The sequence below is a fragment of the Dermacentor variabilis genome, chromosome 7 (genome assembly GCF_050947875.1).
Source record: "Dermacentor variabilis isolate Ectoservices chromosome 7, ASM5094787v1, whole genome shotgun sequence".
Taxonomy (NCBI): Eukaryota; Metazoa; Arthropoda; class Arachnida; order Ixodida; family Ixodidae; genus Dermacentor; species Dermacentor variabilis.
In genome coordinates, this window is record NC_134574.1 from 137,451,492 (window position 1) to 137,467,105 (window position 15,614).

Below are 15,614 nucleotides of genomic sequence, written 5' to 3' on the forward strand. Positions count from 1 at the left end.
AGCGCACTTTAGGAAATATCAATATGCATAGAAGGAAACAGCTTTCTGGCGATGTGCATAGAATAGGAGCAATAATTTATTAATAAAAGCAAGGCAAATAGGTTGGCCCGAGCACGTTCGCTTTACCTGTAGCTTGAATACAGAAACGGTTCACCTAAGAATTCTTAAACTAAAGAGGAAAAATATAGATCTGTACTTCTATATGAGCTTTCTAGAATACCAAGAGAAGCTGTAATCTTACCGTGAAAAAAGGTGGACTGAAAAACCAGAAAAGAAGCAAGAAGGAAATGCGAGTGGAAACGGCGCCTTGAAGCTCGCGTACCAGTTATAGCCTCGATGTCATAACTTCTTTATCAGTAAAAAGAGACTACATCGTATAATATAAATGAACCAAAGACTGAACTTGAAAAGCTTCAAGATCTTTTACTGCACCACAACGGCTCAATACGAGAAAATGCATTGAAATGAATCACATCACACTTACGTACGACGCAGAGGTTCTGGCGCGAAATTCGAAAGTAGAAGTTTAGCCTTCGTTTTTCCCCCCAATATAATCAACCCTTTACCGCAAAAGCAAAAAGAAACGAGAGTTCTGAAAGAATACTTTTGATTAAGCGTTTCCTTCTACCATACCTTTAAAGCCAGCTGTCATAATGCTCTTTCAACAAAACTCAAGCCCAGAAACCGTCTGGCCTGGATAACCACATTATGCCTTTCAAAGGCTTGACCCCTGAAAATTTCGCGCCATTTCTGAGGGGTGTACGCGGTCCTTCTACAGCCAACAGTATGCTAATATAATATACCTTGGGTCCTTAGTTCTTGTGTAAACGCGTTGATTCCTTATTTTTGCACTACTGAAAATCAGCTTGAACTAAATTTTTCCCGGAAGTTTGCCTTTTTTCTAAAGGATAACAATAATTGTGTTACAAAACCAATGAACGCTGCCCACCTTACGTGACCAAGTGGTGGAGATATATTAGAAGTCATTTCACTCTAGTGAAAACCGTCACTGCAATATAATAAGCATACAGCACCTGCCAGCCTTGAGTGAACGAAAGTTCGTTGTTTTAGTAGCCACGTTTACATGAATTTGACAATGGCCAGTCCACCACATTCCCCACGCGTCACATACGTGTAAGTGGCAATAACGTGCTAGGAGCCAATTGCAGCACAGACACTGTTCTGCATTGCAAAGAGTAGGTGCGACGCCGATAGGTTGTTCTACTCAGCGACATTACCTTCAAAGGATGGCATTCAAAGAGGGGTGGCAGATTGGCCTAGATGGTATTCCATTCATCATCATCAGCCTGGTTACGCCCACTGCAGGGCAAAGGCCTCTCCCATACTTCTCCAACTACCCCGGTCATGTACTAATTGTGGCCATGTTGTCCCTGCAAACTCCTTAATCTCATCCGCCCACCTAACTTTCTGCCGTCTCCTGCTATGCTTCCCTTCCCTTGGAATCCAGTTCGTTACCCCTTAATGACCATCGGTTATCTTCCCTCCGCATTACATGTTCTGCCCATTCCATTCATGTTATTGCAAGTGTGGCATGAAGCAGTAATACAGGATAACAGACAAGGACAGCACATTTAGGACGGACAAATGAATGCTCAAAATGCACATAATGTAAGTCAACAAGGGCCCCCCTAGATAAGGCAAAGCATCTTGCCTCTTGCGAGGCATACCCATGTGTGCTACTATACAGTTTCCCTTTGTTAAATGAGACCCAAGTAAAGAAGGGATCGCCAAACAAGTCTGTTTGTTGTTCTTTGCCTATGGAAGTATAGATAATACTAGCCAATAAGAAATTGGGTAAGCAACCTCATCACAGGTTTTGCTAGCTGCTCTCTGTCAATGTATATTAATTCAACTGTAATTAAGGGTTTTCTTTTGGTGAATGGAAAATAATGTATTTTGTCTTCTCAGCATTTACTAACAGCTGATTGTCACGAAACCACCGTGAAACCGCTAGCAATTCGATGGACACAGTGTGTTGCAGAGATTCAAGTATACGTCCAATGAATAATATCGCAGTATCATCTGCATTCATTAAAGCTTTTGACTGCAATACTCTCGGGAAATCTAACAAATAAACAGAACAAATTGGGACCCAAAATCAACATTTGTGGCACACATGTGACCTTTCTTGATGCGGATAGCAGCCCATCAATTTTTTACTTTTTGCCTTCGTGGTTTAAGATAACTACAAAACAAGTCATCAGAGCCACCAACAATACCATAGCACTTGCTGAGCTTTTGTAACAGTGCCGAGTCATAGATGTTACTAAATGCCTTCTATATATCGACGAAAATTCTGATAACAATCATTTGATAGTTAAGAGTAGAGTTAATGGTTTGTGAAAGTCAGAACAGCAGTAGATAAGGACTTTCCTTGGACAAAACTCTGCTGCTCATGCAAACCACATTATTTTTGCTAAGGAAGTTCCTCAGCTGTAGTGTGAATAATGTTTCAAAAATATTGTTTATAATCCTTAAAATGGATATTGACCGGTAGCTACCGGGAGTGTTGTGGCTGCTGCTTTTGTATACTGGATAGAGAGTGGCCATTAACGAATGGGTAAATAAATGGCAGAGTGGAGTATTCAAACTATGCGTATTATCTTTCAGCACCTTAGCTTGTGCCGTGAGGCCGTAGGAGTTTGAACACGTTTTATGATCTGAAAACTAAATTTCTTTTCATTCCTTTCGACATCAATGGTCGGCCGTGCAGCTCTAAATTCTTGCGTAACACTTTCACCAACAGTAGCAAAGTATAATGATTAAAACCATTAGTAAGGCCAGTTATATTGTCTAGATTATTTTTCTTATCACCATATCCTGCCACTTCCTGCGATTGGGCCTTATAATAATCCATTTGTTTTGTTCAACTTCAGCTTATCGTAGCAGTAGTCTTTTCTTTTTCTTTCGCAGTGCAACCATAGCCTCAGTTATCCAAGGACGCATGGCATGGTCAAATTTTTGATTGCATTGATGATGCTGCAAATAATGCTTTCACATTCTACTTATACATCGTCATTATGCAGTGCTTCTAACAAGGTTCTTTTCATCAGGGTATGTATTTGCGAATAGTTAACGCTTATGCAATTTCTCCGGATCTACATTTGAGCAGGATATAAGTATGATCGTGGCAAGAAAAGCCAGGCAGTGATCAGAAATTGCAATATCGTAGGCTCCAGCTTCCACATTTGTATCGAGACTGCACAGTATGTGATCAATAAGTGTCACAGAAGATTCCAAGAAATGTTTGTGTTCGGATACAATATTCCTAGGATTGAAAGACTGCAAAAGGGACACATGTGTTAAAATCACCACAAATCATTATTTGAGAATGTGAGGCTACACAAGTAACCATTGTGATTTCGATGATGGATATAAGATCATCAACGCAAGAGTGTTGGGGGTGGTATACTACACCAAACACGACACCAGAAACAAGGGTTGAAAAAGGCGTTTCAGCAGGTCGTCGAGTGCTCGAGATGCCCATTAGGCATTGAAAATATCGCGCCTTCCTGATAAACAGAGCTACTCCACCGCAACGGGTCGCATGCACTGTGACAGCATTACGTATCCAGGTTTATTGGATCAGCAGTTGGCCAAATTTTTCTTTATGCTGCGGATATTATACTCAAATACTTTATTATGTTTTCGTTATTATAATGATGCCGTACTTAAACGAACGTGACAGGTAGATCAGCAGTTGGCCAAATTTTTCTTTATGCTGCGGATATTACACTCAAATACTGGTACATTTGCGCCATGCTTTTTTACCTCTGCATTGCTAATGATTTCACTCAGTTATTGTACTAGGCTCAGTCAGCTCGAGTAAAGCAACAGCGGACCGAGGACGACGCCAGAGCCCAAGAGGTCATGGCAGACTTTTATTTGAAAAAAGGCCTGAGCGTGGCAACTCCACGGTCGCGATCTTGGCCGTAATCAATTCGGCCGGAAATGGAACTTTATTTCGCCAGGAGCTTCTGCACGAAGTCCTGGCAGTTGTTGGTTAATATATTATATTTTCCAAGACCCGCGAGTTCTTCCATGGCATCGCTGACTGTTGTTCTCGAAATTACGTAGTCCCCTACCTCCACCTGCAAAGGAAGAACAAGAGAGTGCGCGATTCAACATTGCGTTTGTATTTTTAGGAAAATCACACAAGCTAATACAGTCATATAGCATGCAACATGTAGTGAATTAAGATGCCTGGATTATTTCATCAAAAGCGAGGTAATGTGAAGCATTACCTCGCTTTTAGAGGCGAGGTAATGCTCCTAGAGGCGACCTTGTTCGCCTTGATCCTGTAATTTCGCCGAGTTGATGCGCCATTGTACAGGAATGCACAATCTACACTCGATTGCGAATGTTGGCAAAATTTCAAGTACAAGTCTAGGGACGTCGTCGGAGTAGCTGGGCTGTAATTATGGCAGCAAGTCTGTCTCCATATCAATAAGCATTGCTATTCCCACCCAACAAGGAAACCCATCCGTCACGTAAGACGAATTGCTATGAAGAAGTTGATGTATAAAAAATTCACCTAGGATTATCATGTTCCCTAATTCGAAATTTATGCGCAGCTGATTAGGTTTTTGATTTCACGTTATATTGAGGTATAGAATTTGGTCAGAACGGCAGGGCACTCTCTCCGCGGTGGACGCTGAGCTTCTGCTTGTGCCGCTTGTTTAGCAGCAGCGGCAGCATTCTCTAGTGCTTCACCCAGAGCTCTATCCGAGTGGGCTGTGCGGTGTTTGTGCTACGGGTCGGGCGGACCAATGGCACATCATGTGGGACTGTGCCAGGTTCCCGGCGGCAGCTACCGCCAGGACTTACCCGCCCGAACTTCACGGTGCACTGCAGTCTGCAGACAAGGACACACAACTATGGGCCGTCCAGCAGGCCCGGGGTGCGCTCGAAAAGCACAAGCCTCATGAGCCACTACAAACGGGCCCAACTGGGGTAGTGCAGAGCAGGGTATAACCCCGGGTCGACGCTTGGCCAGCATCACGACGCGTTAAACCGTCGGTTGCCGGCACTTTCTTAAAGTTATCCTATCCTAGCGCATGCTCTAGCCGAGGTGGCACAGGCGAAGTAGCTCAGTGCGGGGAGCATGCCTCCCGTGGCACTCCCCTTTCCTCCTCGCCCTTCCGCCATACTTTCTTCCTCCACTTTCCTCCTAGCGCTTGAACTGCGGGTTTCATCGGTGAATTTGCTCCGTTTTCGTGCTTGTAAACCTTCTAGAAAATAAAAATATACTGTGTCGAACTGCTAATACAACTTTTCCCATTTATTTCCCTTTAGCTACTTATAAGGCTGTTTCACATGGCGCGATTGGAGCGAAAAGAATCGCTCTGCCGCGCACGTCGCAGAGCAATTTTCGCTGACAGCTTTCACATGCGACTGCGACAGCGCGATTTCCGTCGCAGCGACGCCCAATGTTTCCATCTGCTCACAAAATAACCCTGCCTGCATCGTTAAATAAAAACAACATGGAAAGTAGTCAAATATTAGAATTTTCTTATTATCATTTCGAAATAGAATAAGCACACTATTTTCCAATGTTAAAAGCGTTGAGAATATGCGTTCGCTTATTAGTCTGCAGCTGCGGCGAGTGAAACGCTGTACGCACCGCAAGTGTGAGCGTGCGGCTAGTGCGGCGTCGGTGGAGTGGTTTCGTTTTCTGCACTCTGGTTTCGTTGTTGCGGTACTATGGAAGCCACAGCTCTTCTCTTGGAGGAGTATTTGCTTCTTCAAAAAAAGAAGCTACTATTGAGTGTGCAAGCACCTGGCAAAACTTGTAGCGGTGAAGTTGACGACGGTGACGACCGAGTAGATACGTGCCAAATGTTAAATTCGTCTGCTCCCGCCCTGGATACCGTGAAGCTTCTTCTTTTAAATGAACTGTGTGAGCTGGAGAAAAAGAAATTGTTCATGAAGCTCCTAAGGCACCGGCGCTGGTGGGTACGCCCTATTTGGGAGAACCGGAAACAGGAATCGGAATTCTACACAACGGTGAGTTCGAACTTGTACAGGAAGTTTTTGCTCCGGGGCTCCTATAGATAAACATGCAAAAGGATAAATCGTTTGTGTTGTGCAGCTGCCCTTGCTGATGTCTGGAGACAAGGAATACTTCAAAAAGTATTACAGAATGTCACCGGAGACCTTTGAAGCCCTGCACTCACTTGTCGAAGCAGGTTTGACAAGGCTTCACGTCGTGCGCGAACCACTGCCGTCACGTGCACGGCTCGCTATTGCACTCAGGTAAGCATGCTATACCTAAGCAGCATTAGTCTCAGTCAGTGCCTGGCACCACTTGCGAGGTAGTTATCTCACTTTACTATTTTTTAACCGTTTCGACGCTGTAACTAATACTATAGTGATCTTCAGGAAAGAACACTGAAAGCTGATTCTGGTATATCTGTCTAAATATTGTTTCATTTCGGGAATACGGCTTGAAAAGCTGCATAAAATAAAATTTTACGCTTATAGATTTCTCACAGTGTTGCATTTATAGGCAAAGGACATGCTATGCCATTTCTGCATGCAGTTAACTTTACATACACCATTCTTGTCTGGTCAAAATAGAACAACAATGCAGAACACGAGATGTTGCTCAAATCTTGCATTTTTGTGTTCTTATATTTATTTAACCGCACGCGCGCACTCAAGAAGCCTTTCCTAGAACATCGGCGGTGCTTATAGAAAGCGAAATGGATCCTTGTCTGGCCGGAATGGAGACTGGAGACGGCATCACCTCGACGGAGGCAGCCTTTGCCCTCGGTGATTGCGAAGGGCAGGGCGTCGTTCATGTGTTCTTGTATTTACTTTGACCGCACGTGCGCACTCAAGAAGCCTTGCCTAGAGCATCGGCGATGCCTAGAAATGCGAAATGGATCCTTCCCTGGCCGGGTGGAGATTGGAGACGGCATCACCTCGACGGAGGCAACCTTTGCCCTCGGGGATTTGGAAGGGCAGGGCGCCGCTCCTGTTGTGTTTACATCTTGCAGCTGGGGTGTAGTTTCGACGATAGAGGGGACGGATCGCGCACGTGTGCGTGTGCATGTGTGTGTGAGAGAGAGGGACAGGCCCTTTGAGCCAGATATACATTGGAAATATAAAATTGGTAAGGTATGTTCCAAATTGGCGTATGGTTTCAAGTATTGTTAAAAGCCTGTCAATGTTTTGACCAACAAGTTTAAGGATACTTTACTTATGTATTATACAGTCAGGTACAGAACCGATGTAGAACCTGTCGTCAGTCTTCAAAAACGAGCACTACGAATAGTTACCTTTCCTAAAGATGCTCATCCAAGTAAACCTCTGTTTCAATTCCTTTGTGTTCTGCCGTTCAGTTAGGCGTATAAAGTAAAAGTTGTTCAGGTAGTTAATGCAATAATGCGTTATAATAATCCGCTACCTATCACAATATTTAATTTTCCGGCACGAAACACGAGGGCAGTTAGTAACAATAGCTGATCACCATGTCACAATTTATATGGACGGAGACTCGTGGAGTTCAACGGTGCTCTAATATGTCATGCACTGCCACTCAGTGTAAAGCCCAGCCAAAATATTCTGCAATGCTTAAAAAACTTATTTCATGAATGCTTACAGGTTGTTTCTATTTGTATCCCCTGATGTCATGACAGTCTTTTGTTTATTCTATATTTTCATGTAAAAATGCTTTCATAACATGTGTTTAAGTTGTCTCGTATAATAAGTACGCTGTTCTTTTTATGTCTAATGTCTATTTTGTTATTGGACTGGCCGCCAAGGCTATGGGTCCAAACGATATTGTGTGTATGCAATGAATTAAATAAAAATATAAAGAAGACCAGGCAGAGTAGACGTTGTGTTGCAGAGCAAACATCACGCTGCGATGTTTTCCTTTGTAGTGTTAAACAGAACATAAGCTTTCTTTAATTTTTCCCTTTAAACCGAGTTCTGTGTTATCAATCTTAACACCTTGTTCTTCAGGTACCTCGCATCTGGCATGTACATGCAAGATGTTGCTATTAGCTTCAGGGTTGGCATCTCAACGGTGGCGACCATTGTGCACCACGTATGCAGGCTGCTGTGGAGAACACTGCAACCTTTATACCTAAAGGTACACATTTAGCCACTACACATGGATGCTGTTTATTACCAGCACTTACAGTGTGGCTACAAACTCCAACTCCTTCAGCTTGTTTTCTGAGTACCTGTGTGCATGAGCTAGCTTGCTTCGGGTATGCTTCTATCGAACAAATGTTTTTTCACACGCTAAGAGTGACTTTTTTTCATTGCTAAGGTGCCGACAACTGAAGCCTGGCAAGAGGTAGCCCAAGGATTCGAGGAAAAATGGAATTTCCCTCACTGTGTTGGTGCTGTCGACGGCAAGCACGTTCAGATACAAGCTCCTCCTAATTCAGGCAGCTTGTATTACAACTACAAGGTAATTAACGCAGTAGGTCATATTTTCATAACATGCGCTTATAGTCTTATTTTATTACAGGGCACATACTCCATCGTCCTCATGGCCGCTGTTGACAGCAATCTGAAATTCATATGCGTTGATGTTGGGGCGTATGGACGTCAAAGCGATGGTGGCACATTGTCTGCTTCTCGCTTTGGAAAATCACTGGAAGAGGGCTTGCTCGGCCTCCCACCTCCGAAGCAGCTGCCTGGCACAAACATCGCAGCTCCTCACGTTTTCGTCGGAGATGAAGCGTTTCAACTTCGTCCGGATTTTCTGCGGCCATATTCTGGGAGATGCCAGGATGAAAACAAGCGCATCTTTAATTACCGCCTAAGCAGAGCCAGGTAACCAAAAGCACAAAATTTACCCTTGCTTATGTTGAATACTTTTTTACTTAAATTTGCAGGAGGTGTGTTGAAAATGCTTTTGGAGTGATGGTCTCCCGATTCAGGATTTTTCGGCGTGCCATCAATCTGCGGCCGCAAAATGCAGACTACGTTGTCATGGCATGTTGTGTCCTACACAACTTCTTGCGTGATGACGTGATCTACATGACGGCGAACTATGTTGACACGGAAGATGCATATGGCAACATAACCAGTGGTCAGTGGCGCACCACCCAGGACATTGGCGCCTCAGCCATATTCAGTCTCCGACCTCCAACTGGGCACAATTATGCAAGAACAGCAGCGGAAACAAGAGACCTTTTCTGCTCATACTTTGTGAGTAAGGAGGGTTCTGTGCCTTGGCAACGGGCATCTGCTGGTCTGCGGCCATGAGATACAAAAGAAGTACCCACCAGGACTTTGCTGGGTGTGCTGTATGCTAGCCGATTCTTGTTTGATGTATGACACAGTGACACTTCTCAGAAGTAATGTAAATAAGAACAGGCATTTATGTGGTTGGCTATTGAAATGCGAGCACGAAAGGTGAATTTGGTACTTGGTGTACTCCTCCTGTTTGAAGGAATAGTGTCTCATATTATGTCCCACTTTGCTGTCGAATTAAATGCTGAACAATGCACACCAGTTGTATGTTTTATTCAACTTCCGTGTTGAACTTTTTCGTTCAATAATTTTTTATTACATTGTATATCTTTACATGTTACGGCCTGACCACTGGATTTGCTACTTACTACAGCACTCCCCCCCCCCCCCCAGCTTCCCTTTGTGATATGCTCAGCTAACAGGCAAAATGGAAACCATTTCTTTTTTATAAGGTTCAATTGCTTTGCTTTGTTGTAATGTCACTGAACTGCAAACCGACAAAGTGTATTTTTTTATTTTTTTATTGATTCAGTGTGGTTACAAGTTTTGACCGATGTGAAATACAAAAGGAGGTCCCATAGTCAAAGGCTCTATTGGGACGTCTGGTCAAGGTTAGGGGGTGAGAGGAATTACTATATGGCAGCAAATTAAAGCAATATCATGACATTAACATACCGGTCAAAAAGCATAACAAATATAAGAGAACAACTTGAGCGGAAGTAAACAAAAAGGAAGAAAAAACAAGTGAAGAAATAGAGTACGAGTATGTACGAATGTATATTAAACTACAGACAAATGACAAGCATACAAAGAAACATGTATGCATTCCAATACAGAGCCACAACAATTACACAAAAAATGAGCAATATACATGAAACAGCTAGGGTGCCAATCTAGAAAAAGAAGCGTCAGAACAATGTGGTACACAGTGAGAAAGAATTAAAAAGAGACTTCACAGTTACTGAACAATTTCACAATTTCTATGTTGCATTTATCTGTTGTACTAAATCTTTTATTGCACTCTTGCCTTTTCTGCATTTCAGATGAGTGTAACTGTACTAATCGTCATTTTTAACAAGAAGATTTGGATACTTTCCCGTGCTGTAGGATGCAACAATATTTTGAAGTTCTAACCGCAGGTGCTGCTGCATGTGCTTAGGAGTTTCTTTCATTGACGGAACAAGGGACAACACAAAATGGGTAACGTCGTCCATTGCCTGGCTTGCTGCGAGGGCACCCCTTATGGCTTCAATTCTCAAATCTATTTCCTCGATTTCTTTCATTGTTTTCTGTCTCTTTCGTGCCCGTCTCTCTGTCCCTTCAGGCAAGGCCACGGATGATTCTTTGCTTGTGCACGAGGTTGCTTTAGGGGAGCAGCCAGGCGACGGAAACATTTCTTCAAAAATCTCCTCGTTCTCACAATGATCTTCAAGGATAACAAGTGTTTCCTCTGCTGCGGTGCTGTCATACGCACAATTCTGTTCATCTGGGGAAATGTTGCTGTGGCTCCTGTGTAATATACGTGCAGCTTAATAATGTGCACTCGTACCTTCATACATGCAGTTGCTCTTACCGGCGTGGTTCAAACAAATCCGACATGAAGCGCAGCCTTTCCATGTATGGCCAGTTGTTGGATTTTGTTTTCTTTGTAGCAGCTGAGCCACTCCTTTGCTCATCTTTAACATCTTTCAGTTTTCGCCGAAATGTGTCCTTTAGGTTTTTCCATCTGCTCTGTATTTCATCCATGGTCACTGAAAAAATTGAAGCAATTAACAAAACGTAAAAGCAGACGTTACATGTAGAAATTTTATCTCTTTATAAGTGTGTCGCCTAATAAGCAGCGCAATCTCTAAATACGATGCCATCAGCTGATTCGTGATCCCATTTCAATGTTCCTGGAACGGGGTCGTGTCCTTCAGTGAGTGGTCCGAAAATTAGCTGGGAAATTTTAAAAGAAACCTCGACGCATCGGCACCTTGCATTCTGCGTTTCTTCACACATAATTGAAATAGTGTAATTGTCTAAACTTGGTATGCTGAGCAGAGGGAAATGTTATGTTGGTTTGTTTTCTTCGTTGCTTCTTGCACGATTCCTTGCCGTGGGTATGTGCCAAAGTATGGAAATCATAATCATCGGCGAGCGAAGATCATCTAGAAGAGCTAGTCACGCTGGGCATATAAATAGCGGACAAATTTTATATAATATACAGCCTGCGTGAATTTGTTAATATATCTTCAGGCATTTTACAAAATCCTACAAATTAGTGGTATATTTCAGAGAGGTGGATCATATGTAAATGCTTTCCCTTTTATATGTATTATTAAGTGCAGCTTATAGAATTATGATAACGTTTTTCAATGCCCAGTTGTAAAGTTATAGTTTAGTTTTCCAAGATTTTGCTATAAAAATGCAAGAAAACTGACATCCTAATTAAACACTCCACTTACCAGAGTCACTACATTTGAACTCTTCCTTTAAATGCAACAGACCTCATCAAATTCGGTGCAATGGTTGCTGAGAAAACCGATTTCTACGTTTTCGTGTATTGGATAAGAGTCGATTTATTTACATAGGAACAAATAAAGAGGCCGAACACATACCGTTCGGGTCGATGGTCCTCATTGCCTCCAGCACTTCATCCCACAGCGCAGACCTGTTCGAGATCTTCTTGTAGTCGTTAAGCGCGGCGTTCCACAAAAGCGGACGCATGGCCACTTCATCAATTAACACATCGTTGAAGCTGGCGCGCGACATAGCTCAGCTGAGCTTCCAACTCGCGGTAAAACAGGAAAGCGCCTATTTCGACGGCGCTTGCTCTTACGTCACACGTTGCCCCTCCCACATCGCGCCGATCGCTGCGACTGAGCGACGGCGCGACCAACTTGTTGGAATCTCGTCGCGGAGGGCCCACGACGTCGCGGCGGTCGCTGAGCGACGGAATTCGCTGTGTCGCTGACTGAAAATCGCGCCATGTGAAACAGCCTATAGGCGACAGTTTAAATGTCTTGCTAAGCCAATGCACACAGAATTAGCCATATGGAACCAAAGGAATGGTTTGGTTCGCATTTCTGCGATTTGGAATTGAAGCACATGCAGCTCTGCCAACGGCTCTTGTTTCTGAATGTCGCAGAGCATTCGGGCACCTTCTCGGCCACTCGGATGCCAGAGGCCTATGGAGAACTTTCAAAGAAGCTCGATTCGCTTTTCGCCACAAGGCATTCGAGTAGAAAGACGGCGGCCTTTGTACAGTTCAGGGTGCGTGACCATTTAACCAAAGAAACAAGACCAAACAAAACTATGAACACGCTGGCTCGAAATTGTAAAGAAAGACACCAACATGCACTCAAAACGAAAAGTTTGGAGTGCTGCTTCATCTGGTCTGTTCAGACTCATATTAAGTCACCACAGGGGGGAAAAAAAAGAGGGAGAAAAAGAAAGCATGTGCGGACAATTTAGCTTCATAAATGGAACTAGAAAACTACATATGGAAACAAGCGGCACTTTCATGCCTGCACGAATGCACTCCATATAAGTTGATCTCGCGAATGGCCTTGTACGCTCTTTCTGAGCGCAGCTTTAGGCGCCCCTTACTGCGTAGAGCGTCATGGCACCTCGTAAAGCGAGCGAAGGATGAAAGGGCACAGCGGGAGATGAAAGATGCCCAAGAGCAAAGAGAGCGCGCGCACTAAAACTGAGATGGGTGCACCGGAAGCATGAGAAAAGCCAGCCGTGGTCGATTAGTAGCTATGGTATTGGGCTGCTAAGCACGAGGTCGCGGGATCGAATCCCGGCCATGGCAGCGGCGTTTTGGTGGGGACGAAATTGAAGACACCTGTGTACTTACATTTAGGTGTACGTTAAAAAAACCCAAGTGGTCCAAATTTCTGCAGTCCCCCCAGTACGGCGTGCCTCACGATCATATCGCAGTTTTAGCACCTGAAACAACCATAATTTAGTTTTCTTATTGAGGAGGAAATCGGTGGATGAGAGTGGGGGAAAGGGTGAGAAGGAAAGCAGAGTGCCGCACGAGACACTCTCAACGCGAGCGACCAGGCTTGCGGAGGGCGCCATGGCTCGAAGCGCTGCACGACCGTGTGTTTCTGGTCATTGTATGTGGTGGCATACCCGCTAGCAAGCCGTCTATGGCATCGACAATGTCGGAGAGTAGCGCGGCTACGACGTGCAAGTACTTTGCCGTCTATCAAGTGATGCACCGGAGCTGAAAACGGGCCTCTACATGCATAAGGCAAACTCGCAGATTCCCGAGCCGAAAGCTGGGAAGCTGAAGCTCTGCGACGGGGGCAAGGAATGCACGTTTTGATAGTGGTGGCAGTGGTGGTGCCACCAAGTCACGGACGATCGCTACGAAAGCTTGACCGACCTTTGCAGCGATATTGTATGTTCGCCGTTGCAAGGCAGTGAGTAAAGTATGACTAAAGTGTTAACAAAAGCATTGTCTTGCGTCTACTGCAATTTGCTTAGTAGCATACTCAAAAGCTTTCGCATGAAACCTTTAACCCTTTACTGCATAATTTTTTTTCTTTTGCCATAAAATTATTTACGTCGTTGCAGGGAACCATAACAATAGCTGTAGTAAGGAAAAAATATCTTCAGTGGACTTTTACAGTTTGTATTGGCAGAAAAAGTGTACGTTGCATATTTGCAACAACGTGCACAAAAAGAAAAAGTTGAGGAAAGCCCGGCTTATTGTGTTTCATACTGTAACATTTATTTACATGACAATCAGCAAGGGGGAACACATCGTACAATAGAAAGCTATTTCACTTGCTTGCTTGAAAAGGTTGGTTCTATACCTTGAGCAGTAATCAGTAAGTAATGAGAAACGGTGGACTCATTTTGTAGTGTGGTACACAAAAAAAAAGCAATTGCTCTTGTTTGTGGAACAGAGATGCGCTCCACACTTAACGCAGTAAGCTCATGCAGATTCCTGTGCAGCCAGGAAGCTTGCAGCGCTGCCGCTTCTTGCTCCAAAGAACCCAGTGACCAACCTGAGGAAAGCAATGAAAATAATGAGCATCGAGACAAAGCTTCTCAGATGAGAAATAATACATGATCTAGCCTGACATCCTGAGTTGGAGTTGATGGTCCTTTTTTTTTCTTCTCATCAGAGGCTTGTTCTGTTGACTCATTGCTAGGCCTTCCTTGCTTTTTCAGCGCAGTCTTCCCAGCCTTGCAGAGTGATGCAGCTAGGTCCATCCTGAACTCAGCCAACGGAAGTAGCCTTTCGGTGTGCTGATCGCGTTTTTTCATGACGTTCCTCTTGTAAAGCAACCAAGCATTTACAGCTGTCAAGTCAAGAATGTGCAGAAAAACACGAAAATAATATGATTTCGACCTCAAGTAGGGACAGTAAATGGAGATGAGGGAGTTCAAAAGGTCGACGCCTCCCATGTGCTTATTGTAGATGGTGATCACTGCAGGGCATGGTATCTCACTCTGGTCTTTTTTTTTTTGATGATTATACCTTGATGCACTTGTAGCAGGCTGTGTTCCAACAAAGGAAGAGAGCAAAGTCACTGCTCGGGTATCTTGCTACCGTGTGGATGAAAGTTCAATTCCATCCACAACCGCAACCCTCTCTTCAAAATGTCCTGTTCTTTTTTTTTTTTCATTTCTTGCTCGCTAGGCAGGCTCACTGCAGGGACCCAGTTTGTCCGCACAGTACCAATGCAGTGTACAGAGTCTTTTTCTAGGTACACCTGCAAAATTGGGCAGTTGAAATAGTTGTCGAAGTACACTTTGTGGTGTACGCCTCTCGGAATCATTCTACTCAAGCAAACAACAACATTTTCACTCGCTCTACAGCCAGGCTCTCCTGGAAGTCCTTGCCCCGAGTTCTTCTGTCCGGTATACACCTCCAATTTGTAGAAGCCGCTTACACCGGAGAGCACGAAAACATTGTAATCCCATTTTTTTGGCTTCTTGGGACAGTACTGCTTGAGGGAGCTTCTACCTGTTCATCTGTTCATCAATAGACAGATGCTCTTCTAGAGGCACAAGCGACAACTGTTTATTGATGGTATGAATGAGAGGACACACTTTCGTAAGCCGATCTCTTCCTGGCGCGTCCTTTGGGCCGAGAGTACTATTGTCAATGAAGTGGGTGTTATGCTTCAGTTTTTCAAAGCGACCCACAGGAAAGTTGTCAGCCACTTGGCTTACCCTGGTTTCTGCACTCCAGTAGCACTTTGAGTTCTGCAGAAGGGTAGAAATCTGGGCCAGTTGGTACATACCTCAACGAAAAAAACCAGTCAAAAACACAAAGGACAAGAGGAGAGGTTCACACCACAATGACTGGACTATCAACTGAGGTTTATTAGAATCGGTGTAGTCCCAGCAAGGCCAGCAGAGCA

General features: G+C 44.0%; 2 protein-coding genes across 5 annotated transcripts in view; both read right to left on the reverse strand.

The window, feature by feature from the left end:
- Positions 1-3,862: 3,862 nt before the first annotated feature.
- The window catches only part of LOC142587974 (uncharacterized), a 52,993-nt gene continuing 41,241 nt past the window's right edge, over positions 3,863-15,614 (reverse strand). For 2 of the 4 annotated variants that reach the window (XM_075699377.1, XM_075699375.1), the window contains one exon: positions 12,781-14,249. In XM_075699377.1, the coding sequence (XP_075555492.1) occupies positions 14,177-14,249 (73 nt within the window). In that variant the 3' untranslated portion in view covers positions 12,781-14,176. Of the gene's footprint in view, positions 3,968-4,045; positions 4,113-12,780; positions 14,250-15,614 lie in introns of those variants that run through there. The other 2 variants (XM_075699376.1, XR_012829654.1) reach the window with 2 other exon arrangements.
- Positions 9,760-12,769, reverse strand: LOC142587973 (uncharacterized). The gene is made up of 3 exons (XM_075699373.1): positions 11,841-12,769; positions 10,814-10,991; positions 9,760-10,749 (listed from the first exon to the last, which is right to left on the reverse strand). Exons 1-3 carry the CDS (start codon positions 11,992-11,994, stop codon positions 10,299-10,301), a joined length of 783 nt encoding a protein of 260 aa, XP_075555488.1. The 5' UTR covers positions 11,995-12,769; the 3' UTR covers positions 9,760-10,298.